The 27856-nt window shown below is 41.7% G+C and overlaps 1 protein-coding gene across 1 annotated transcript; it reads left to right on the plus strand.

Moving 5' to 3' along the window:
• On the plus strand, window positions 1–27856 carry LPXN (leupaxin; the record flags this gene model as incomplete). Its single annotated transcript, XM_084232609.1, has 7 exons — window positions 1–158; window positions 11789–11888; window positions 14536–14703; window positions 15584–15757; window positions 15838–15919; window positions 27014–27162; window positions 27476–27856. The coding sequence occupies 7 exons, from the start codon at window positions 1–3 to the stop codon at window positions 27743–27745; spliced, it is 1101 nt and encodes a 366-aa protein (XP_084088735.1). The 3' UTR covers window positions 27746–27856.

The raw sequence follows: 27856 nt of genomic DNA on the forward strand, positions 1-27856 counted from the left end.
ATGCCTTATTGGAGGAACTGGAACTTTCCACCCTCCAGGACAGTGGTGAATGTTCCAGCCCAGTCCCTCCTCCTCTGGATCAGGGGCCCAGAAAGGAGAGAAACCCTGCCAAGACTTCAAAGGTCCTGCCTGCTGAGGACCGCACAAATCCTTCGTCGGTAACTGCATGAAGTTCCTTGCTTATAGATGCTAAAGTACATTTCTGAAAATCAGTTGTATCGCACATGAAATGATGTGAAAGGAGAATCATGTACCTAAGAAAGAGAAAAAAGTCCCCCCCCTTTTTTTAAAGATTTATTTATTTTTATACAAGAACCAGGGTACAGGCCAGATGCGTGGGAGGGTGAGAGGATTCACCAGAGACAGAGCGGGGAGCAGACTGACAAAACAGAACAGGCAGACTGACAAAATACACTGCTGAAGGGAGCAGTGGGCATGACAGGATAGGTCTGCCGTGCCATGTGGGACTCTCGCCGGCAGGCCAGAATCGAACCCGCATTGCAGAGGCTTCGGACAGCTTCACAGTGCTGCGCTCAACCGTCAGTGCCACCAGGGAGTCCCAAAATTCCCTTAATGATATCTTAAAGGTGGTTGCTTTTGGAAAGGACAAGAATTGAGAAAAACCAGCCTAGAGAAACAAAATATGAGAAATAGAAATAGAAGGCATGGTCATAAGCAGTGGATTTCCGGCTTCACATGGGAGATTCTGAAATCCCTGTTCAGCATCTGAGATGTATGAGGTGCTGGATAAGGCCAGCACTCACCTGGACAAGCCGATGACAGCTCAAACGAGTGTCCTTGGGGTGACTTTTTAAGGTTATCACTTTCCAGGTCCTATTGTCTGATGAATACATTAGCAAGTTCAATTAGGGGACCATCACAAACAAACTAAACTCTTAAGAGATGATGTCATTTATTTAAAAAAAAAAAACAAATCCCAATTTTGAATTTCTAATTAGAGTGAAAAAGTATTAAGTTGCATAGTATTTGCTGATAGATATAGTTTCTTCTTGTGGCTAAGTCTGCATGCATCTACATTACAGATTGCTTGATGAAAATGGAATTAGCATAAGAGGAATTAAGTAGATGCTCTTCTAATCTGGTCTTCATCCTTGTACTGTGTCATATCACCTGTAGCACAGGCCTGAAATCTGAACCCATGAGTTGGTTCTCCCTTTAGCTGTTCCTTCTTCCAGCTATATACACACAGTTTTAAGCTTGCTTATTTATCCTTCTGCTGGAGAGTTGTTGTCTTTATTGTGTTGGTTCTCCCTTTAGACTATAGCCTGAGGCTCCTGGCAGGTCCCCTTCCCTTGCTCTCACCCCCATGCCCTGCAATTCATTCTCTCAACAGCAGACAGGTGTGAAAACTTAGTTCATATCATTATTAAACTCAGAACCCCACCATGACTTCCCTGTCATTTGGCAGAAAAGCCACAGTCTCACACTCACCTTAGTGCTGTAATCACAAGTCTTAATACACGTGAAAGAGCCCTCGGTTTACGTGTGTTTTCCTGACATTCCATTGGCTTTATTTATATGATGTTTTCTTATGAATAAATCACCATGGACCTCCATAGGTGGTTCTTCTATTGTCTCATCTAGTGGCATGTAAACACACACACACACACACACACACACACACACAGAGAATGAACAGAGTTCTCGCTTTATTATGGCTAAATCCAAAAGAAGAGCATTGATGATTTGACTCTCTTATCCTGGTACTGATCAGATAAAACCTAGCTGGTAGTGCCCCTGTCAAGGATAATACGTAGGGTGAAGGCTGTTAAAAGTTAAGAGCTCAAGCACCAAGAGTCAGCACCAGCTAAGTCCTATGGTTTTAAGGGAGTGACAGGAAAGCTTTTGAGGCATTTTCCCCTGCTGGCTACTTGGTATACCAAACTTCAGACCCTGCTGTGGTCCATGTGTTGACCTATGAGGTGCACAGGCCCTCCTCCTGGCCAGACAAAAATACAGGAAATTGTAGCTTAAGGTTATGCAAATTATGTTTAGGAAATAGAGGCCAACCATTCTTTCCAAAACATTCTTGTTAAAGAAATTTTATCATTTATTGTACATGTAAAGCTATTTATTTTATTAATTGGTAATGCTTTTTAATATTTTAATTTTGCAATGAGTGCTTTTATGAGCATCTGCCTCAAAACAATACCAAAACCCAAAACTAGACATTCAAATTCCTTAAGGGGCCTCCCTGGTGGCACAGGGGGTTGGGATGCAACCTATGAAGCTATTCACACCCACTGCGGCACGTGTTTGATCCCCGGCCAGGGAGCTACCCACGTGGCACAGCAGACCTCTCCTGGCTCACCTGCTGCTCCCCTCAGCAGTGTATTTCATTCAGTCTGCCTGTTCTGCTCCCTGCTCTGTCTTTGGTGAATCCTCTCACCCCCCACACCTCTGGCCTGTCCCCCAGTTCTTGTATGAATAAATAAATCTTTAAAAAAATGTTCTTAAGGAAGTCAATGATGTCTGTGTAATTTGCACAAAATACTTGTCAATGTTTCCCATCTCCACTGTTCCTTTGAAAATCAGAAGACACGCATCTGGCAAAGTCACAGCATCTACTTCAAAAGTTAAAGGTTAATTTAAGAAGAATGGGCCTGAAGTTGACATTTCAACATGCGCAGCTGAGGAGATGCATTTGAATGTCATCGTGAGGCAACTTTGCCATTTAATATGTCAGTCGTTTTCATGTCTGTGTAGCTTTAGAGCTTGGTCTTACTCCTCCACATGCTGCACTCATCCTCCACTAAACCTTGGGTGCCAGTGCCCTTCCCCTTTCCCCTCCCCATTCCTGCTGGAAACCAAATTTTCCACTAGTTCTAAGAATTGCTTTTGCTGTGCCTTGCCAGTCTGTGTGCTGTTGTTCTTATTTATTTTCCAGATCAGTGAGTCCATTAGATATCTCTTTCACTTTCTGACTTCCCTTAGCATCATCACCTCGAATCCATCCATTTGGTCCCAAAGACACTTTTTTATCTTTTTGTAACAGCTCAGTAGCATTCCACTGAGTTTATATTCCATAATTTCTTTATCCACTCATCTGTCGTGGGGCACTTTGGTTAGTTCCAAGGCTTGGCGGGTGTGGAGAGCGCTGCTATGTGCTCAGGAGCAGTCTTTTCATAGTAGTGTTTTCATGGCCTTTCGGTAAATACCCAGCAGAAGTATTACCGGCTCATATAGTATTTCCGTTTTTTATGTTTTAAAGGTGTCTCTAAACTATTTCCCACAGAGGCGGCCCCAGATCGCCTTCTCCCCAGCAGTGGTTGAACACTCCCTTCTCTGCGGGCTCACCAGCCTTTGTAGTTTCGTGTTCGCTTCTTGTTCCATGCTCCATTCTCACAGGAGTGAGGTGGTGTCTGGCTGTGGTTTTGGTTTGCATTTCTCTTGTCATGAGTGACGTTGAACCATTTTTCATCTGCCTTAGGCCATCAGAATGTCATCTTTAGAAAAGTGTCTACTTCGTTCTATTGCTCATGTTTTGATCGAGTTACCTGGTTTTTATTTATTGTTTTATTTTTGAGATATATATGTTTATATTTTGGAGATCAGTCCCTGATCAGATGTGTAATGTGCAAATGTCTTCTTTCATTCTGCAAGTTGCTTTTTAGTTTTGTGATGATTTCTTTTGCGGTATAATACAAGCCTTTTAGTTGATAACTCTTCTAGATTAATTTTGGTCATTTTTCAATCCCAGGTTTTCTCGTGCCTGTAAGTAAAATGAACTGTTAGTGACGAATGAGTCGATCCCTTAGTAAACCACCAGATAACAGCTGCTGTGTATCTGTTCTATCAGAAACCTCAATTATGAAATTTGTTCATTCCAAAATGGTTTAATTTTGTCATCTAATCCAAAGGATCAAAATTAAGTATTTGCAAATTCATTCTTTTCTCAAAAATGAAACATCTGATGTTGTTAACGCCCTGGCTCATTTCGCTGGAGAGTTAAACATTAGTGATAAGAGGTTTGTGAGTGTGTGTGTGTTGGTAATATGAATACAAATTTTGCTGGAGCACAGCATTGTGGTAAAAGCAATGCTCATATATTATTAAAAACCTGCGAAGCAGACATAGAATTGAAAAGAACAACAGTTGTGATGTGTGCCAACTTCATGACCACATCCAAACAAGTGGCAGTTCAATCGATCTACCATTGTCAAAAGTTACAAATATTACAATTTTACATGTATATATGTATATACACCATCACATGTATGTATATGTGTCACCTGCAAACTTTTGTGCCAGAAGCTGATGTTGGTACAAATATTTCAGCACAGCTGCATGTATACTATCTCTCTATTGCCTGTCATCTGTTGGACTTTAGAAATGCCTGAGCCTTTGAAAAACCACTTTGAAAAGCCACTTAACTGTAGGTTGCATTATGTGCAAAATCAGCTGGAAATATTTAATCAGATTATTCAATGAATGTAGCATGAAAATTAGCTTTTGAAGCTTTTAGCAAGTTGCAATTATGTAAAACAAAGCTCGCAAAAAGAAAGCAAGCTCAAATTTCTCCGTATCAAAGCAGGGGAGGAGTTGAACAAATCAGAAGATGAGAACTCACATGGTCTATTACCTAATTTGAAAATTATGCTTTGGAAAAATCTCGAGCTCTGAATTTTAATTAGATAAATTTATATTCTCCTCCAGAATGGGATGAAATTATAAATGTCTATGATTTTGCAGAATCTGCATTTGATGAAATGTTAAAAGGAATCACAAATAGAGTTAATTGCAGAGATGTGTCTTGAAAAAATGTTATTAAAGAAAAGTGTTCTGAATGGAGGCAGAAAAACAGCATCTGAGAAAATATTGGGGCTAAAATATTTACATATTTTAATATAAAATAGAATTAAGATTATCTTCTGTTTACTAGAATTTGCTCTGAATTTATAGATTCATCAGGACCTCATGAGAGAGGATTTTACTAATTTAAAAAATCATATTTTTTAAAAAAAATTATTGTGTACAGAGAGGCATTAATTAAAAGGGTCAAAAATTTCAAATATATTAACCATAAAATGCATCTTTGTAGAAGATTGCATTTTTATGAAAATTATGAAAATAGTATCATGTGAAAAAGCCTTTTTTCAGAAAAATTTCCACATCACATTATTAGAGACAACAATGGCTAAGAAACCAATTGACATACATGGATATATATCAAGAACAGTTACTCATTGTACTACTTTTAAATGTTCAAATAATCAATGTAAAAGATTTTTTAAAATCTGAGGTCTGATTTTGCTTTATTATTCAGAGGTATGTGTACTTTAAGAATAGGCTATAAAATTTTATTTTGAAACTAAATTATTTTAGAGGACTGCCAATATAATAAAACCAAATTGTAGTCAATGTACATAGTTCAAAATTATGTAATGTTAATTATTTTTTGTACCTACTTTACTTTCTTTCCTAGTGCACTTTCCTAACCTGTCTCATTGGTTCGTTCTGCTCAGACCACACTAATCTTTTGTTAGTGTGTGACTGAGGGGTACCTAGGGATCCCCTAACTTGCATGCTTAAAGGAGTCCAGCCATCCACACACAGACAAAGGAGACTTAGTGGAAAAGCACTTTAATAGAGAAGGAGAAAGCATAATAGTTTCCAAATAAAGCACCAAAGTTACCCATCCCCTGCTGTGTAAATACCCAGCCAAATAGAGTTGGCCAGAAGTAGGCCCAAAAGCTTGCCAAAGGTCTAAGGCACCATTTGGCAGGGAACCACAAGAAAGGGGCCAAAAGGGCCAGGCGAGTCTGGGACAGAAGGAGCAAATCAAGGTAAGAGCTGCCATTGTCAGCCTCCCCATGTGTCCCTCACCCACATCTCTTTCAAGTGTCTCTGGACTCCACATGTCTCCTCCAAGTCCCCCAAGTCTCCGGTGCAAGTCCAAAGTCAAGAAGCAAGTGGGCCCTTTTTCTCTATGACTCATTCCCATGTCTCCCTTCCTGGGTCTCCTGAGCTCATCTGCCGTCCCTGCTAAACAACTGCCTGCTCAGCTCCACCCCTCATTAAGTAGGTTAGGGAACCTCCCCTTTCTAAGGACAGGCCTCTTTAACACTTTTGTTTTCTGAATGCCGCAGGGTGCTCTCTTCCTAGATCTTGTGCCCTGAGGTCTGCTTGCTTACCTCACCTCTTGTCAGCCCTTGCTCAATTGTCTCCTTCTCATTGAGTTCTTCCTGATCAATATAGTTATAATTGCCAAGTCTCCCCCATTTCTGGTCACCCACCTCCTGACTGATTTTACATATTAGTTCATTGATTTTTTTTTTCATATTTTTTTAAATCTTTTTCTCATCACCATAATATAAGGGGAGACAATTTTAGTCCATTTGTTTCTTTTTTGGCTGCTGCATTCCCGGCCCTGGCACATAATAGGCACTCAATAAATACTTGTCTGATAAATAAACGAATTTCTGGCCAACTATCCTTAGTGTCAAATGTTATTTCTTTCTCTGTGTTAAATTTAATCGTGTTAGATTCTTCCTCTAGACCCCATCCTATCTGGTTCAAGGGCTTTGCTCTGACTCATTTTGTTTGTGGCATGATTCCTGACGATGACTGACACCTCTATTTCAGTGTTTGGGGGCAGGGAGGGGGCTGTTATTTGTTCACATGCCAGCTCATCTGCTTAGAATTTGGCCTTGCTCAGTGGAATGGCTGGTATTTCTCTGCCTTGTGAAAGGAGATCTCAGAAATAAGCTAGAAACCTCTGCTAGTGTGAGTGTCCAGAAGCACTGACATACTAATAACAAAATTCATTCTTGTTCTTCTCTGTCACTTATAATATATCTTAGGTGGAGCTGGTGTACACTACCGACATCCCGGAGTCCAACATCTACAGGTATTTTATTTTTATTAAATATTTTTTAAATCAATGTGATTAGATGATTGCCATCCATTTGTTTTTGGACCGTAATTTACTTTGCAAGTGTTTATTATTAGAACTCCCGCCACCCTCCCCCACCTCCCACGGTCAGAGCAGAGGAGGCATTCGCCAAGCTGACGTGGCAGTTTCTCAAAGTCCTTGGCTTCCAGACAGGTCGTCAGGCTGAACTGCTCTGCTATTTCTTTCACCACCCAAAAAAATATAAATACACTGAGTCACCACAGATGTTGTACCTGGTCATTCCAGATGTCATGTCCCAGTTACAAAGAAAAAACACCTGAAGACATTCAGCAAGATGCCAACAAAAATCAAAGCTGGGAAAGGGACAGAACCAAGAGAGTGAGTCTCCCGGCAGACTCATGAATATGTCCTCCTTTCTTTATTGGCTCAAAATTTATTTAGTGGAAGGAGGGATCTCTCCTTAATTAAAGTTACATGTTAAAACAGACCCACTTACTAAATCATTTCTACTTGGCAAAAGCAGAATTGACAAAATTAAGTGGCTACTTAGCTTGTTTTCTGTTTGGGTATAGCTGACAATTTCAGAGACCAGATAACATTCTGGAAAACCAATTGAAGGACTTAAAGTTGGACGGCGAAGACTTGTGCTGGGTACTGAGGACCACACCCTGTCTTGGTTGGCCTGGAGCCAGCAGTTCACACACTTGATGCGAAAATAAGGGCAGGGCCTGTTCTATCAAGTCTTTTTATAACTTCCCACTTGTGGACACTTTCTGTTTGCTGGGACTGAGGACAATGTATGGATGCATATTGCCAGTTTACTCCAGTTCCAGGAAGGTGCCCGCCAAACATGCTGGCTAGACCTCCCCTGTCCCTCCATCACCAAGAAAAAGTGGAAACAAACAAACAAACAAACAAAAAGCAAAAAACTATCAATAGCAACAAAAGAGTGCCAGGGACACAAGGGATCCTTGGTAAATAAATTTTGAAATCCAGAAAACCAAGACTTTAATAGATGTTCTAGAGAATACAGAAACATGTTATAAGGAAACCAGCTTAACCAGTGGCCATTTTCCCATGTCCCTGGCATTGCCATCAGTTAGGGAGCACCAATACCAATGTACTGATACCCCTTCTCTGCACCATGAGTCTCTGGCCTACTTCCCTCAGAGTCAGTTCACCCTCTTTTGCCTTTTGTGGGGTTCCAGGAGAGTGACCTCTGGAGGTTGGGTTTTCAGGAACCAAGGTCAGTGGGTTTTTGCTGCCTCCATCCACTGGGAGATACTGTGGAGAAACTGCGTGGTGAAGGGGAAATTTAGGGTTTCCTTTCGCCAACCCTGTCTCCCCACGGTGTCTCTGTCAGAAGTTACATCTCAGTGGCCTCAGCTACAGCAGCACTGGTGTGTGTGGTTCCCATCTGTGGCTGTCCACATAGTCCCAGGCCTCTGGTGACTTTGCCTCATTTCTTGGTCCCTTTGGCTTCATGGCTCCCTCCCGTGGCTAAGCTCTGGGGTCCTGTGACATCTTCCATTTTGCTTCTTAGCTCTGGCATGACCTGTGTAATCAAATTTCTGGATGGAATTCCTTGTGTTTAGACCCAGTGTTTGTATTCTCCTGAGTGGGCCTTTCCAACACCTTCCTGCTGCTGAGATACTAGCTGTGTGGGCCGGTGTGGAAGAGTGAGAGGAATCCAGGTGACCCAGTGAAATGTAACAGACTGATGCAAATCCCCGAGCCTGGTCTAACTCAGAGCCACTATGGCTCACACACACAGAGATGACTCGGAAACTCAATTCCTACTTTCTGTTTCCACCACCCACTCAGGCCTGCTTAAATGAACCGAACACAGCTTTCAACCTTGAACATATGTTCCAAACCAGGTGTGAATCTAGCCCTGCAATATTTCTAATGTAGCTCTATATCAAGAGCAATAGCAGCAGCCATTTTGAAAGGATCTTTTACATGGTAAAAAAATAGGGAGAAACAATTCGTTAAAAATATCACCCAGAAATGAATGGGGATCAAAGCCCATCCCGTGCAGCCCTTCACTTGAGAAGCCTGGCTTCTTTTCAGCACAACTCCTGTGGTGTGCATTCTGTTTCTGAGGCATGCAGGAAGTTGTGGCTGATGGCAAAGCACTGTCACTATCCTAAGAAGCCAGGGACAAGTCAAAGGGTTTCTGACTCGAGTTCCTCTCTTTCCAGGAACATTTCTTAAGGTGATGTCATCACCAACTCTTCCAGGTTTCTCATTTTTTATTTAGAATGTCCTGTTGTTGACTCAAGGACTATTAGGGCATCATGGCAATGATCTACTTTCTCTCAGTGTGTTGCACTAGGAACCTCTTTAAACACTAGTGGGATGCATCACGAGTTAGACCTCTGCTAGGGAGCTGACCCACATAGCAGACCTTTCCTCTCTCGTCTTTCCCTCAGCAGTGTATTTCAGTACATCTGCCTTTTCTGCTCCCCACTCTGTCTCTGGTGAATCCCCTCGCCCCTGTACCTCTGGCCTACATGCCAGTTCTTCTATGCAAATAAAATAAAATAAAATAATTAAAAAAAAAAAGCACCAGTGTGTGTTCCCACTGAGAGAAGCAGGTTTTCAGGATTGTACAGACCCCAAGAAGAAACCAGCTCTACTCTATGGTGGGACACAGGGCCCAAGAATGTGCTCCCTGTCTTGCTGCCTTTTGTGCTTCCAAGGAACATGTCCCTGGGGACAGTCACCAAGGGATTATGAATGAAAAGACTGGAGAACCATGAGAGGGAACTCTCCATGGGTTGAATCATCCATCACTTGTGTGTCTCACTATCTTTGTTCCCATATTAAAAAAAATTTTAGGCTGGCAGGAGGTTTATAAGACAAGGTCTTTTATCTTTTTTTTTTTTTTTTGCAGGGAAAAATGACAAATCTTTATTGACATACCTAGAAATATATACTGTATGTGGACACAAAGACTCAGCCCATGGAGATTCTATTTTTACTTCAAATTCAACACAATTCCACATCTCACCAAGTTCCTTATTGTTGTGTGGGTTTGGTTTCCAGACAGTGACAGCCTGATCCTAAAATGAAAGATTCGTCAGAATCCTTCCAATAAAATGGAGGAGCAAAGGGCAAAGAGTAGTCAAGTCACTTGAAGAAAAACTGCAAAATGGGGCACCTTCTAGATTTACAATTTATTGAGAATGGTCATTCAGAGAGTGTGGCATTTGCAAAAGAATAGATAAAAGAGACCAGTGGAAAAGACAGGAAGACCAGAAAGAGAACCAAACACAAATGGAAGTGACATTTAACACCAGGGACATTGCAGATCAGGGGGCAAAACTGCCTTCAAGAATGCTGCTGGGCTAGTGCCATGTCCACACAGTGGGGCAATGAAATTGGATTCTACTCCCATGCAGAAATGTAGCCCAAGTGGAGTAAAGAACAAGGGCTTTTATCTTAAGAGGGGAAGGAAGCCACGTTCCTCCTCCATTTTACTTCTTGTTAAGTACTCAAGAGTAAGTCAGTCTGTAGTGGGACGTGTTGATTTAGTTTTTAAAGAGGGAGATACTTCTTTTCCCCCTATTTTCCCTTCTTGGTGTTAAATATATAAAAATAAGTAAAATAGTCTGCATTTTCATTTTTGAAAATATATTTTCTGAAATACTTAGAATATTTTGAAAATACTTAGAAATATTTAGAATGTGTATAGCTCTGTGTGTGTGTGTGAGAGAGAGAGAGAGAGAGGCAGACAGACAGACAGACAGACTTACACAATTCTTCCAAAACACTGTCATTTTTTTGGTTTTGTTTTCTGTTTTGTTAATTTATGCTATTTCTCCTCTGATTATTTTAGCTTAGCTTTTTTTGTTTGCTTTTTAAAAAACTTGTTGCATTAGTTATTTTTTGTTGTAGTCTTTCTTATTTTTTCGATATTACACTTGTCTATTAATATATTCTCCTTTCAATAACATTTATTCTCAATTCTGGGGGAGGTGGGGTGTGGGTGTGTGTTCCTGCTCTCATTGCCATTTATAAATAAATAGCTTAAAAATTCAGATATTTTTCTTCATCCCAAGAGTTATTTATAAATGTTTTATGTTTTTCTAAATGGATAGATTTTTTTCCTTTGTACTTTCATTCACCAAAATCTACGAAATATAGCCTTTATGATATTATTCTTAGAATTTATTAAGCTTTATTTTCTATCCTCAGACGGGGTCATTTTACTAAGGATCATGCCAGTATTTGATGGTATCTGTGTTCTATTTGTTCAACCTAAAATTGTCTTGTCAGTAATTTATTCCCAATCATACTGACATGAAGCCAACATCATATACAGTATCTAAACTCCACCAAGGCACATAAACTTATTCTATAAAGGGCTGACAGTGAGTCTTCCAGGCTTCCTGGACCCAGATCTCGGTCACCACTATTCAGCTGGTAGGGAGGCAGTGTGTGACTGAAAGGGCATGGATGACACTGACCCAGTTTTAGCTTATGTTTGTTCTATATTCCTATTGATTTTTTTGCCTTTTGCCTGACAGTCACTAAGATATAGTACTTCATAATTTAAAAAGAATAATGTGAAAATTTAAAAATACAAGCACCTGGTCTTAAAGCTCTTTGTAGAAGCTGCTTTTGGTTGTTGGGGGAGAGTGGCCTGCAGCTACATGGCTAGCCCTTTGCTTCCTTTGCTTGAGAATAATCATCAGTTTTGAGATGACCAGAGGCAGACACAAGCAAAAAAGGATGGAGACCATGTAATGATTTTTTAATCTAGCACTTATTTTTAAAAGTATCTTCTGTCTCTGGTTTTATATCTAACGGATTAATAGTTAAAAATCTGCCCCTTCTGATATTTTATATGTGGCTTCCTATTCAGCTTGATGTGTTAGGATGATGTTTTTTTTCCTCCTGTAGTGAGATTGAAGAGCCACAGAAATCAGCTGCACCCCCTAAGACCTCGGCAGCAGCTCAGCTGGATGAGCTCATGACCCACCTGTGTGGGATGCAGGCCCAGGTAAGCCCTCCCACCTGTGTACATTCTGCTCTGCTTCCCCGGTGGGAACTCAGTTCTGTGTGGTTATTCATTCCCCAGACCTTAAATTTAATTTAGCAGATCAACTCAGCCTTGTGCTTTGTCTTACCTGAGTAGGAGAGATAAGGTCATGATGGCTTTGACCTCAAGGAGCTTGGTGTTTAGTAAAATGAAGCAAACACTGCTGTTAAAAACAGGTGTTTGCCCATCTGTGGGGAGTGACAAATAGATAAATATTAGAATTTTATCCGAATAGATAAATATCAGAAACAAGTTTTAATGTCAACAATAAAGTCTGGTAATTTTCTTATTATTCTGCATATCTGCAAATACTAGCAAAACACCACCAGTTGGATTCTTAATGGTATTTTGTACTCTAATTGATTTAGTGTATGTCTTTTTTTTTTAAATAATAAATTTTATTTTTATATTCCCCATACAATTTCAACCCCCCTATTTTGACCCCAATTTATTTAAACTGAAAAACAATACCGGTGTATTTCTTGAATTAGCCATCCACTCACATGAACAAAAATTGGAAGTGCAAAAGTTTATACTCAACTGCACCCCATCTACTCTGTCCCTAGTCATCCAGTTCTGTCCCCTGGAGCTAGGCAGTCTCTCCTGCATCTTGGGTATCTGTTCAGAAGTGTCTGGAATATACAAGCTTGTAACTGTAGGTGTAAATGTAGATAAATACATAGCTATATTATTGCGGTTTTTAAAAAGATTTATTTTATTTATTTATGCATGCAAGAACACCTCTTGGGTGCAGGCCAGAGGTGCAGGAGGGTGAGAGGATTCACCAGAGACAGTGTGGGGAGCAGAACACATGGATCTACTGAAATACGCTGCTGAGTGGGCAAGACAAGAGAGGCCTGCTGTGCCCTATGTGGGTCAGCTCCCTGGCCGGGGATCGAACTCATGCCACAGTGGCCGGCGATAGCTTGATAATGCTGAAACTTTAACCCCTGTGCCACCAGGGAGGCCCTATATTATTGTGTTTTTACTTGTTATTTTTCATACTTAATATCAGTTACCCTCAAGGCCTTTTAGACATTCACCTTTTGCATTAATCTCTTCAACATTCACAAACCTTCTATAATAGAGGAGGAAGGAAATTCGTCAGATGACAAAAATTTCTTGAAGACAAAATGAATTCTTGAAGGGTGAGATAATGTGAGCCTCTTGCTGGCAGTAAAAATAGGGTTGTGGAGGCCTAAAGGCAGACAGTAACTGATCACACTCAGGAGACTCGGGAGCCTGGCAGCCTCGGACAATGCAGGCTCTTTACCAGCAATAAAAGCTGAGATTAGGGAGGTAAAGTGAGGGGAGACGTGGCTGTTGGATGCATGCACATTTGAATGCAATGGTGAGGCGGGACATACTACGTGAGTGGTAGCGGGAGCGCCATTGTTGGAAGGGAGCAGAAAGAATCAGGACGAAAGCCAGAAAGTGATGAAGGGTAAATTGGGAGGGTTTTGTTTTGTTTTTTTTGTTTTTTTTTTTTTGGTGGTGGTGGTAACATGAGGCTTTTCTTCTGAATGATTTATAATAACTGTTTTGGAGTTTTGCTTACATAAATCCAGTCCATCACCAAGTCTTATCTGACAGCTCCCCACCTTGTCCCCGAACACTGGTCCAGTCATTATTTCTGGTTCCAGCTGTTACCATAGGCTGCTGTCGAGAGCCTCCATTCCCCTTTCTCTTGCCCACACACGTCCCCATTCAGATACCGCAGGGATCTTATCCATCAGAGTCTTTCATCTTCATGCTTGAAAAGCCTCCTGAACTCGCCCACCACCCTTGGAACGAAACCCAAGCTTTTCCCACAAGGGCCGTGTGTCATCTTTGCCTTTCTCTCCATCCTTCTCTCCTTGCTCATTCTCACCCTCTCTGTTCTAGCCCCACTACCCTTCCTTCACCTTTCTCCTAAGAAACAAAACTGTTTCTTCTAGGCGCTCGCTTGCTCTCGCGCACGCTCTCTCTCTCCCACAAATATCTGTGGGGTGTAGGTGTCTAAGTACGTAGCTCAAACATCTACCCAAAGAACACCCTTTTCCAGGACCTTCCCCTCTCTCTCTTACCTCTATCAAAACCTCACACCCCCCCCCCGTCTCCTCTAACTTGATAACTAATATCTCCACCCGGCGTTACATCACATGTTCATATGTCTAGCTGTTTACTGTCTATCACCATTGTCAACCTCACAAGGCCAGACACACGTGGGGCTTGGGTATTGCTCCATCCCAAGAGCAGGGATGGCACCAACCAGCTGATCAATAAATATCTTGGGGTAAGTGAATGGAGAGAAGATAGGATTCATCGTTGACCCGAGATCATCATGGGCGCCGGCATGGGAACAGGAGATTATCTTCCTCCTCCACTTAGTCTCAGAAAAGGCTCATAAATGGAAGATTTATCTGATTTTGTTCTGCCCAGAAACTTAGAATGAGAGGAAAGCATTTTCATCAGTGTTACAGGGCGGCTTCGTCCATGCCGGTGCAGAGAGTGAAGGAAAGGGCCGGGGTCCTCAGCAGAGGGGAGCTCCTTGGGTCACGTTGCAGGTGTCCTTGAGGGAAAATGGACTCCTGGCTGGTTCTCTTCACAGTTCTCTCCTTGGCACCAGATGGCTGTGAGGCCAGATGCCAGCAAGTCACACTCGGTGGACAAGAAGGAACACCAGGACTCCCTGGACTCCATGCTGGGGGGTCTGCAGCAAGACTTGCAGGACCTTGGAATTGCCACCGTGCCCAAGGGCCATTGTGCTTCCTGCCGGAAACCCATTGCTGGGAAGGTGGGGGCACCAAATGTGTGTGTCTGTGCATCTCCCACTCACCCAGGACGGCTCTATCCCCATCCACTCTCAGTGCTTGTTCTAGTGCTTGTTAACAATTGCTGACGCCTATAGTGCCCTGGACACTGAGCTAAGTGCCTCAACAGTTGCTCCTCATTTACTGGTCCCTTAGCCCTGCCAGGGAGACTCTGTTTCAGCTACCTTTGTGGAAATGAGGAAACGGAGGCTCAGGGACATTAAATGTCTGTGCCCAAGCTGTAGTAAGAGGTAGAGGTAAGACTCGACCCCAGGAGAGTGACCTCTGAGTTTGTGCTTTAACCCCCTTTCTGGGCTGCCTTTACTGAGAAGGACCTTCCCACTGCCCGCCCCCAACACTTGACCCCCTTCTCACTTGACTGACTGCCATTTTCAGCTGCCCTCAGCTCCTATCACACCACAAACTCCTCTTTCAACATCAAAACCATAGTAAAGGGCTTTGAAACCCTGCTGGGCGCGAAAGATGTCCAGACCAAAAACTGCCACTTCTCCCCTCCCCAGAACGACTTCCCGGTCGTGCAATCTTGCCTGTCACTGCTGAGCTCTGGTTAGTCCCCAGCCCCCCGCACAAGGCAGTGGTCACAGGCATTTCCAGTCTTCTCTGCGCACAATTGGCCAGGAAAGTGGACACCCTTTTACTCTCCATCAAACATGGACCCCTGGAGGGAAAGGGTGGGAGAGGCCAGGTCCTGGCTCAGAGCCGTGTGTGTGTGTGTGTGTGTGTGTGTGTGTGTGTGATTGCCCCCTTTTCCTAGACCATGTGGGAAACGTGCCCCAGAGTTGTGCAACCGGCAGGCCCCTAGCACCTCCTGTGGGCCCTGCCAGGCTTTCTTCCTTCCTCTAGGTGATCCACGCTCTAGGCCAAGCGTGGCATCCGGAGCACTTCATCTGCACTCACTGCAAAGAGGAGATTGGCTCCAGGCCCTACTTTGAGCGCAGCGGCGCGGCTTACTGCCCCGAGGACTACCACCAGCTCTTCTCGCCACGATGCGCTTACTGCGCTGCCCCCATCCTGGACGTAAGTGGCCCCCGCCCCATGTGCCTGATGGTGTCTGACATGCCGCTGCCTTCTGACCTGCCTGTGGGTTCCTTTTCCAGAAAGTGCTGACGGCCATGGACCAAACCTGGCACCCAGAGCATTTCTTCTGCGCTCACTGTGGAGAGGTGTTTGGGGCAGAAGGTAGGACACAGGGTGGTTGCCAGGAGACCCGCAATTCTTCCTTGATCTGCCAGGCCCCTGGCTCCAGCTGTCCTGTCCCATGCGGTGCTGGGTGCTGGGTGCGGGGTACTGTCTTCACACCCACTGCAACGTTCATATATGTTGCTTAGTGTTGTTATTAATACCACAGTGTTCCAACCAACTGAGTTAACTGGCCACGTTATACATTTTGTTTAAAGTGATTTTTTTGAACATCAAAAATAATACAACTGCATAGTTAAAAAATTCAACTATTACTTCAAGGGGAATATGAAGAAAGAACTGTCAGCTCAATTATACATAAATAAATTTAAAAAATAAAAATAAAGTACTATTTTAGAATTAAAAAAAAGAAGAACAGTCCCTGGCTTTTCTTATCACATCCAAATCCAGTTCTCTCTACAATTTTTTTTAGATGTTTCTGTTATCTGCTTGTGTTTTAAAGAATACACTTCTATTACTATAGATTCCCCCCGCCCTCCCATCCAATTTTAACCATTATGTATTCACTTTCTACCAGGGAAGATAAGGATTTAGGATTTTTGTTTCTGCCTCGCCCCATGCCAGCATAGTCACCGCCTCCCACCCCCCCACACCTCTCCACCCCCCACCTCCCCCCTCACCTCTCTACCCACCTCTCAGTGCACAATCTGGTGCTTGCCCAGGTCAGGGCAGTAATCAGCGAGCACAGGCTGATGCTCCTGGAAACAGTCCTCACAGAGGAGCCAGGTGGCAAGTGGTGACGGCCTACGATGTTCGAGTCATCCAGCCTCTCACGCCTCACTTTCCTCATCAGTAAAATGGGCCGAAGAATAATGCTTACCTTATAGGGCCCGTCTGAGGATGTTGGAGACAAGACAGGGCCTGACCCAGGAGGCATAGTCATAGCTCATATTATTATTATTGCCATGGTGTCCTTGATGTAAGGCGATTTTTCACAGAAGCTAATATTCGGATCCCTTCATCATTCACTTCATTTTCATTGTGCTTATCACTAATTGATGGGCCAGAACTGTGAAATCCTTCCCCACAATGGTCAGTGCCAACTGGGAACATGGTAGTTACATTTCTTTTTCTTGGAGATATTAATTTTGGAGCTTTCCATCCTCCCTCTCCAGACTGAAAGGGCTTCTCCTCAGGCCTGCTGAGAACATTTTAGTTGGGTTATTATCTTGAGAATCCATTTTACTACATTGCTCTTTGGGTCCATGTCTTTGAAAGCTTTATAACTGCCTTTGTTTTGGTGGAACACATCCTTTAGTAGCTCCCAAGAAAGAATGAATAGGAGATAAACTGTTGAGATTTTGAATATTTGAAAATATTTTCATTCTGTTGTCTCCCTTAACTTGCCTGGGCATAGATTTCTAGATGGAGACTAATTTTCTTCTTAATTCTAAAGAGATTGCCTCACTGTCTCCCAGCTTCCATCGTTGAAAAGATTTTATTAGGATTTCATTCCTATTCCTGATTCTTTCTAGATGGTTCTTTTCTATTTTTCTCTCTTTGCCAGATTTTTCCCTTCTGTTTTGTGAATTGTGTTGATTTTTTTTTTTTTTTGACTTCTTATGTTTGTCTCAAACAAGTGTGACTCATTCATGGAATCAGAAAGCTTCTTTCTTTTTTTTCTTCTGGTATTAACTAAGTGGGAGAAAGTTTTGCTACTTTTTCCTAAATAAAAACTTGGACAGCACCCTGTCTTTTCTGATTAAACATAATACACAGTTCTAAATAGAAAAGCAGTTTAAGATACAAAAGACAAAACTAAGTCCCATGGTTAGTCTGTGTTCTAGCTAAAGCTTCCCACATATTCAAAATGACAGCTGTCCTGTCCCCTGGCAGGGTCACTAAGCTTCAGGAGACCAGGGGTGAGCAGTGGCCTTTCATGTGCCCTTTCATCAGCATCCACCCCCCTCCCTCACCCCATGGCTAAACTCAGATGACCCTGACCCCTTGAGGCTTGAAACAGGGCTGGAAGGAGATGAGACTGGATGGCGGGGGAGTTCTAACTTGCTCAGCACTGTCATAAATTTGCCTCATGCTCTCTGGGTTTGACAGTTGTTTAACGTTGACTTTTTAATTTGGGGGTATCCTGTTGTGGATTCATGCCAGGTCCAATGGCAAACACTTGCCCACCTCTTCCATGTCTGGACAGGCTCTTCTGCCCTTGTCACGCAGATATCTTTGAGATCCATTCCACACAGATATTTTTCCCCATAGAGTTTTTGTTGTTCCCTCTTGGTGCTCTTTTGGAAAGGATTTTGATGGTTCAAGATCATCCCTTTCTCATTTTCATATATGGATCACAGGAAGCTTGCACCTTTCTCTCTCTCTTTTTTTAAAGATGTATTTATTTATGCATATAAGAGCTGAGGTGCAGGCCAGAGGTGTGGCGTGCAGGCCAGAGATGGAGTGGGGAGCAAAATAGGAAGACTGACTGAAATACACTGCTGAGGGGAGCAGCGGGCGAGAAAGGAGAGGTCTGCTGTGCCCTGTGGGTCAGCTCCCTGGCCGGGGATAGAACTCCTGCTGCAGTGGCTGCGCATAGCTTCATAGTGCTGTGTCTTAACCCCTTGCACCACCAGGGAGGCCCCATGCACCTTTCTCATGCAGTCAGTAGGATGGCAGCTCATTACCAGGCCCTACAGCCAGACTCTCACCAGTGCACTTTTTCCAGGCATGAATCAAATGCCTTCAACTCTGTCCCATGAATGGTGGGGCACACTTGTCCAGTTCTCTGGGAAGGTGGTGCCCCTGAAGTCCCTATCTTGGCTCAAGTCAGCACAAACCACCCCTTTGGAGGGGGCAGCAGGACACCATTGCAGTTTTCTTCCTCTTCCCATTTGCCTGCTAGACGTGTTTTCTATCCTCAGTGTGAGCAAGGAGTTCAAAATTATGTGAGCAGTCCATGCTGTCTGCCTTAAGGGCTGTCTTGCAGCTCAATTTGGAATTCAGTAACTACTGCATCTTGATACTTTATATCTGGCTAGGTGGGTCTTCCTTGCCAAATGCTGCTGCTCGTTGGCTGCTCTTTTCCTCACTGAAGAAGGAGACACTAAAATGCTAATTGGAAGCTCTAAGGAGAGAGGCCCAGCTTGGTGACTGGGAGACTCCGCTGTGTGGTCCTCAGGGAGAATGCTCTGACCATTTTACTGCAGGACCCCTGAATACTAATATTTGAGGTCTTTTATTTTGAGTCGGTTTTACCAAGGACATGTTCTCTCTGCCAGTATTCTGAAAATGAAAAAAGGGAAACAATTTCACCATTCAGCGTGTCCACTTTTATTTAATTCCCATTTTTCCATAGAAAGCTTTACCTTTCCTCCTGGTGCCTAGTATCCCTGGTCACTGAAATGCACCACACTTTGCATCGCCAGAAACAATCCTTGCATTACATGGTGGGATGGGAGAGCTCTGCTAACAACTGACACTTTCAACCTATCCTATTTCCAGTGTTGAAGGCGATTTGATCCTTTCAGTCCTGAGCCCCTCTGATGTCGGGGAGCTCAGGACGTCTGAAGTATTATTGGCATCTGAAACTGCCCAAGTTTCAGTCTTTATTTCCGCCAAGCTGGTTGGCACTTTTTACCCACTTTAAATTCTGGAAAATGTCATTGCTATCTCATCAGTGACATCTCCTTTCCTTTTCCCTTTTTCTTTCTAGATAGTTCTCTTTTAAAGATCATGTTAGTGATGTTTCATGAGGGAGTGAAACTAACCCACATGCCCTGCCCTTCACCAGCAGGAGACTCCCCCTAAATGTCAGGCACATTGTCATGTATTCTCTTAACTCTTAGTCATCGAATCTCCACCACAACCTCACAGGAGTTATTTTATTCCACATTTTAGCTAGTTGTAGATGGAGATACTGGGCCTCTAGGGAGATGAAGTGATTTTCTTAGTCCTACACCTGCAAAGTCAGAGTTCATTTGAACTCAGGTCTCATTTCTGCAAGTTGCGTGTTTTTTCTCACATCCCCTACATTCCCTGCATTACCATAACTGCCTCTCGACAGAGAGCCAGCCCTCTCCTGCTGCTGGGCCACTTTTCTTTCTTGGTACTAACATGACACATTTTACTGGAGGGTAAATTCGGACACAGTGGCACTGATATAACTCACTAGCAAAGTGCCTTGTAGTAATTTGCTTGTTCACTGAAGCCTGTTGAGGGCTTTTCACAAACCATTAGGTATTGCATTGCTAGATTGCACTTTATTTAAGCAGCATTTTTCACTGAGATTTAATCAGAAGCATATGAAATGGTGTCATGGAAAATTGATGTTGTATTGGTAGCCATGGGTGTCTGTCAGCCGAGTAGGACAGTTGACAAGTGGAAACTGCCCTTGAATGATTAAGGTGTGGAATCTGCTAGAGAGCATCAGGGTGCAGCCTTATCTCTGGGTAGAGAAAGACAAGCCATGAAGAGACATGAGTCAGATACAAAAACAATACACTGTTGACCGGAAAAGTACCACAAATGCAGCTGGCACCCAGTGTTTACGCATGCGCCTCTTCTGATGGATTCTCTGTGACCCCCCACATAGCAATGTGACTTTAAGTGAAATCACATTTAAAACATATTTATGGAGATGCTGACCATAAAAATAAATCTCTGTTAATCAAGTCAGAAGTTCCTCTTGGACTGTATTTTGGTCTTTATCTTGCTTTCTATTAGAAGGTCCCCTACCATATGGTTAGTTGATTAATTAGGAGGTGTCCTGCCTTACCCCAGTCACATAGTCACACACACAGAGTTTCTCTAATGACAGCCTACCCACCGCACCTTCTGGGAAATTAAATTCATCTGCATTTTTGTTTCAGTTCAGAGAATTCCTCTTTCAAACTCAAGTTTCTGAGCCCATCAGGCCCCAGAATCCTCCCTAGGGACTATGTCCTCAGCACCTACGTGTTCCTTTAATTGTTCGTTATCCAGGCCAGGGAGGTGCTTCCTAATTTCCCCTGCGGTGTAGAGCCTCACCACAGTGTGACTGCCCCCTCTCTCTCGGTGGCATCTCTAATTGTTAGTGTTTCTCATCTGTCCTCCTGGGGTAATTGGCCCCAGAGAGAGCCTCTAGGAAAGTAAGTGCAGAAAGTTTCTCCGTTTATTGGATTTCTAAATGCAGAGGTATCACAGCAAGTTCGGCTGATTGCTTTTCATTCCTCTCCTGAGACTCATCTGAGCTGAAACAGAGGCTGTTATTTCCCTGCTGTCTTATTCTTGAGAACAGCCACCCTGCACAGGCTGAGATGAAGGTCATTCCTAGGTCAGTTAGCATGTCTTATGGTTTTCTCAGGTAACACCTTCTTATAGGCAAGCTCGACTTTGTGTCATTTACTTTAGGAAGCATTAACATCACCCAGGGAAGTTTGGAAATGCAGATTCTCAGGCCCCATTCCAGATCCACAGAGTCAGAAACTCTGGGCAAAGGGCCCAGCGATCTGCATTTTGACAAGCTCTCCAGGTGATGGACGCATGCAGGGTTTGAGAACTACTGTGCTGCACAAAAGCAAGAAAGGTGGTGATGGGTGTTGGTTTGTTGTCTTAAACAGTAGGCCTTCCTGCACCAGTTGCAGATGACAGATTCCAGAAATTCTTTGATAAAGTGAAAAAGTAAAGTGAGCTCTTCTGTATCTCAGGGGTTTAGAAGAAGAATGTGAGCCAACTTGTAAAATTATGAACTTGCTCTTAGATCGATAAACCTTGGAAGTCTGTTAAATGGTCTTTTTAAGAAAACATAGTTGAACCAGGCAAGGCGTGTCAAGAAGTGACTAGAGATAATGGAAAAAGTGCAGCTACGACTTTCTCTGGCTGCTTCTACTGCCTTCCCCCCTGCACCCCCCCCCCCAACCGATTTGGATGCTAGTACCAAAGTGGATATTTAGAAAAAATGTTTCTTGACTGGGCTGCTTTCCAATTCACTGTGCTTGCTTTGCTTGCATGCAAATTTAGTAGGAGTGCAGATAGAGCTCTCATCATTCACAGAACTATTGGGTAATGATAGCTGGGCTCAGCTGATTCTGTCTCTTCTCACAGGTCAAGGTCAGCATGCCATTAAGTTAGGAGTGTGACATCCAAGTTAGGCTAATGAAGTGAGGCCTAGATTGGAATTTAGCTCCCTGACTGACTAGTTGGTTATACTAGAGCAAGTAATTTCTCTGAGCCTCCCTGGCCTCATTTGTTAAATGGGAGGGTTGCTGTGAAGAGTCTAATTTCAATTTAGTAGCCTAGGTAGGGCCATCGGTTGGAGCCAGTACGAAGCGGAAGATGTCTAAATGGGATTGCTAATAGTCATTTTCATGTAGACAGACTTTGCGAGTAAATACTAAGGAGGGTTCCTTGCAGAAAAGTTGACCTGTCTTTACATATCTTTGTTTATCCTGGGGTGAGACTTTAAAGGACAACTACTAAATTTGTGGCAATTTAATTGTTGTAATATTGTTTCCATATCTGCTAGCTCAGTAAATATTTATCGAGCAGTTACTACTTTTGTGTTAGATACTATTCTAGGTACTCGGGATACCTTGACCAAAAGCAAACTAACCCACACATGTGTTAGGAGAGAGAAAGCTGTGGGGTGTATGGGGAGTAGGGTGGTTGGGTTAGTTGTTCTCTTCAGCAGACCTTGGGGTAAGTGAAGTATCAAGCTATCTGGACATCTTGGGGAAATGATTTTTCAAAGCAGAAGAGAACATATCTCTCGAATAAGTGCTTGAAGATAAATTTAGTTTATTACATTTTTCTTTTTTAATATAAAACAATAAAAAGACCTCACAGAAATTTTCACTTATAATCTATTATCCTGTTCACCTAATACAACATAAAAAATTTCCCTACCTCAGTTTTTCTAGTTATTTATGCATCTATAAATACAAATAATATAAATATAACATGCATATATAAATTATAGTGTATGTAAAGTTGTTTTTTCTCCCCTGAAACATTTCCCCACATTACTCTACATAATAGTATAATCAGTTTAATAATATCAGTTATTCCACTAGAGTTTTATGTAAACAAGTTATAAAAATAACTATGTACCTGAGAATGTTCAATGGGGCATTATTTATAGTTACAAATATTGAAAATAATTAAATGTGTTCCAAGTAGTATATTTAACTTATTTCTGGTGTGTTAGTAGTGATGCAATGAATATCTTCAAATATAACATTTTCTTCTTTTGAAATAATTTGTATGGATTAGTTTCCAGGATCAAGATAACTCTATCTTTTGAGAACAATTCTTGACGTATATTATTAAATGACATTTCAAAGGAATAATTGCATTTAAACTTATTACCAGGACTATATTAATATTTAAACAATTCCATACATTTTCAGTTTTGGGTATAATCACTTAATACTATTTTTACTACTTAGCTAAGATTAGAAATTAAAATAATAATTAACAAAAAGTAGAACTTCATTTATTTTTTGAGAGTCATGGCTTACTTATAATGTCAAACATATTACTACTGAAAGTATTTCTTCTTGGACTATTGGTCTGTTTGTGAAGGGGACTTATTTTAAAGTGTTTAACTGAGTAATCACTATGAGTTTCTCATACCATTCTCTGAGCATAGAATCTGTAAAATTGAGGCCAGAGGTTTTCTAATAAATACTTAACATGGAATTTTAATGTGTAAAAGAGAAAGTAAAAATTAAGCTTGTGAAAGAGAAAGCATTTATGCCTCCATAATTGATTAAAAAAATTTGTTATGGAAATTTTTAAGTACCAAAGTGTATCCTTATCTAGCTTCAATAAGTATCAACATTTTGTCAAACAAATTTCCTCTAATCCCCACCCAGCCATCACCCTTTTTCTTGCTGAAATATTTAAGTAAATTCTAGAAATTATGTAATCTCACCATTTAAATACTTTAGCATGCATCATCTTCAACTAAGGACTTTTTAACAAAAATAACTTCACACAATGAAATCAATAAATATTCCTCATTATCACTGAGAACCCATATCCAAATTTTTCAAATGTCTACAAATGGCCCCAAATAGCCAGAGCAACTCTGAGAGAAAAGAAGGAAAATGGAGGTATCACACACCCTACTTTAAACTATACTACATAACAACAGTAATCAAAACAGTATGGTATTGGCACAAAAATAGAAATATAGACCAATGGAATAGACTAGAAAGCCCAGAAAAAAGCCCACACGAATATGGATAGTCAATATTTGATAAAGGAGCCATGACCATCTAGTGGAGAAGAAAGCCTCTTTAAAAATGGTGCTGGGACACATGGATGATTCATACAAAAAAATGAAACTAGACCCTTACTTAACTCCATACACAAAAATAAATGCAAAATGGAGTAAAGGTTTGGATTTAACATCTGAAGCCACAAAAGAAAACAGAGGGGGTGCCCTCTTGGACATCAACTACAAAGATGTCTTTGGGGATGCAATCCCAACAGCAAGGGAAACAAAAGAAAAAATAAGCAAAGGAGATTACTTCAAACTGTAAAGCTTTTGTGCCTCACAGAAGCAAAAGGCTACTACAGACTGATAGAAAATATCTACACATCATATATCAGATAAAAGGGTTAATTTTAAAAATATGTGAAGTACTTATATAACCCACAAGATAAAAATAGACAACCTGAACACATTCTTAAATGTCATTTAGTTGGTTTGTTTGAATCAGGATCTTAGCAAGGAATACATATTGTAGTTGACTGTTTTTTTTTTTTCTCTCAAACTTAAACATCTGTAACAATCTTTGCTTTCCCACATTTACCATTGATTTATTAAGAAACTGCAACCTGTGTTCTGTAAAATGTCTCATATTCTTTAATTGACTAACTGCTTCCTCATGATGTTAATTCATCTGTTTACTTTAACCAGCCTTCCTTTCCCTTCTGTATTTTGGTAAACTATTAGCTTAGATCTAGAGACTTGATTAGGTTGAGGTTCAATATTTTGGGAAGTTAGGGGCAAGAATAGGTTTCGGAGGGTAGATTCCATGTACTTCTTATTGAATCACATCAAGAGATTAGCAATGACTGGTGCCTACTTTTACTCATGCTAAGATTGATCACTGGTTTCAAATAGCATCAGCCTGATTTCCCCATTTGAAAGTCTCCTGTTGATGATTACTGCCTACATTCAATGATCTAAGTGTCTAAATCATAAAATCTGCATTGATTTCTACATTTATTAGCTTGAATTATATAAAAGGTAATTTTCTATCATCAACTATTTGCTTATCTTGAAATACATCTCACAAAGAAAAGTCGGGGTTAATGTTTGACCATTCCCTTTGTAAAAGTAACGACTGAGTTCATTGGCAATACCTAGTGGAGACTAATGAGGTTTAATTTTCTAAATGTTATTATGAACGATGGAGTTACATATAGTTGATGTTTTGATGAATTGCAGTAGTTTTGTTCATTCTTAAATTGCTTTATCTGAGTCATGGTCCCCTCAAGTACTTTACTGTATACTTTTGATGTGATACCAATGATCTACAATGTCTTTCTGTTTTCTTGGCACATCAAGATATTCAGGCTTATCTTGTCAATCCTGTCCCATTCATGAAATCATCTGTTTCTTTAAGGAGACTTGGCTTTCAGTGGGAAAATGTATTTAGAAACCACACTCTGGGCAATAGGAGTGTCCATTCCTTCTAGGATATCATTGCTTTGAGGTTATTTCCTAGACCGCTTAAAATCCATTTTTAAAAATATTTCTAATTTATGCGTAAGATTACAGGTAGCCCCCCCAACCCCATGTTTTATTTTATATGGATGCTCTTTTTTTTCACACTGAAAATTTTGCTTACCAAGTGCATTACTACACTTCTCTAATCAAACTACTGTGCTTTAAATGTGCTTGAATGAATCATGACTTTTCTTTGGTGGTATTGCCAGTTTGATATGCAGTTAAGCTAATTTTTTTCAACTCAATTCAATTTTTTAAGGATTGATTATTTTTGTGTTTTTTAATGCTATAAAACAAAAATTTAAATCATGCATGTATTTAAGAGTGCTTTGTGTTAGCTATATTTTTCTGAGCTATAATTAGCAACTATTTTCCTCAATTTGTCTTTGGCTTTTTAAATCAGGTATAAGGCATTCTTTTTTTTTTTTTTTTTTTTTTTTTTTTTTTTTTTTTTTTTTTTATAAATTTTATTGTTATATTCCCCATACAATTGCAGCCCCCCATTCTGACCCCAATCCCTCCCCTCCCGCCCCCGCCCCCCTAAAAGTGTCTCTGGTTCATAGTTTTTTGTTGATTTTGATTTTCACTTTCTTATAGTTATTCATTTTCCTGGTCCCTTATTTAAGTTTTCTAGATTCCTGCTATGAGTGAGACCATCCGGTATTTTTCTTTTTCTTTTTGGCTTATTTCGCTGAGCATGATCCCTTCCAGCGATAAGGCATTCTTTTTTTAATGTATCTAAATGTATTGCTCTTTAGCTTACTTTTGGAATTTGAACCATATTTGTGACAGTTTTCTCATTCCCTGATTAAATAGGACTCCATCCATTCATAATTCAAGTATCTGTGTGGTTTGAATGATTAAATCACTTAGATATTACATCTGCTTGGAAATTATTATTTAATAGCTCTTTATTTATTTTCAAACATTAGGCATTTTCCCCAAGATACTGTTTTAGAAACGGGAGATACAATGTAACAAGACCAACAGTATCTAGTTTCTCTTAGAGTTAGTGTTTCACTGAAGGAAGAGACACCACATGGATGATTTCAGATAAGCTGATGTCTGGGCTGATGTCTGAATCACAAGAGTTAACCAGCCCTGTCCAGTCCTGGGCAGAGCAGTCCAGGTTAAGGGAATACCTAGCAGCAAGGCAGGTAGAGGAATAGACCTTCATGCTTATTAAATACTTGTTATGAGCCAGGCACAGAGCTGACATACCCTCCCTGCAGTATCTCCTGTACTTCTTATAACAACCCTTGGAAGCAGTTCCCTACTAATAACCCTATTGTGAATATAAGGATACTGAGTTTGGGGGGCCTCAACCATCGGCTTCGTCTGAGTTTCCAGCATGGCCCTACAGTGTCTCCAACTGCTGCACTGAACCCTGGATTTCCTCTCTCCAGGCTTTCATGAGAAGGACAAGAAGCCATACTGCCAGAAGGATTTCTTAGCCATGTTCTCGCCCAAGTGTGGTGGCTGCAACCGCCCCGTGCTGGAAAACTACCTTTCGGCCATGAACACCGTCTGGCACCCAGAGTGCTTTGTTTGTGGGGTCTGTATACTCAGTTATCTCTTGGATTTAGGGGAAATGAGGGGTTCACCTCTCTGTGAGACTGACATGCAGCCGGTCCAAGGGAACACAGCTTGGGGTGAGGAATCAGTGCCAGCTTTCTGAATACCAAACCCAGCATCTGGCGTGGGCCTTTGCTTGTGCATTTTGCAAGTGGGGGATGTTCTAGCCGCTGTGTGTAGAAGGTCCAAGAGAATCCCTGCAACATGATAGGTGCCTGGCAGGGATTTCAAGGCTGAAAGGCCTTACCTCTTGACATCTGCCTTGACTTTCTTTCTCTTCTCTCTTCCCCTAGGACTGCTTCAGCAGTTTTTCTACTGGCTCCTTCTTTGAACTGGATGGACGGCCTTTCTGTGAACTGCACTATCATCACCGCCAGGGCACCCTCTGCCACGGATGCGGGCAGCCCATCACTGGCCGCTGCATCAGTGCCATGGGCTACAAGTACCACCCTGAGCACTTTGTGTGTGCCTTCTGCCTGACACAGCTGTCGAAGGGCGTCTTCAAGGAGCAGAATGACAAGACCTACTGTCAGCCCTGCTTCCTTAAGCTCTTCTCAGTGTAACCCCAGCTGAACCTGGGCCCTGCAGAGCCTCCACTCACTGTCACCCTCGCGATGGGGCCTCAAGTGCCATAACTGACCTTCTGTCCAACAGGCAAATAAAACAAGAGAAGG

Source organism: Talpa europaea, assembly GCF_964194135.1.
Source record: "Talpa europaea genome assembly, chromosome: 1".
Lineage (NCBI taxonomy): Eukaryota > Metazoa > Chordata > Mammalia > Eulipotyphla > Talpidae > Talpa > Talpa europaea.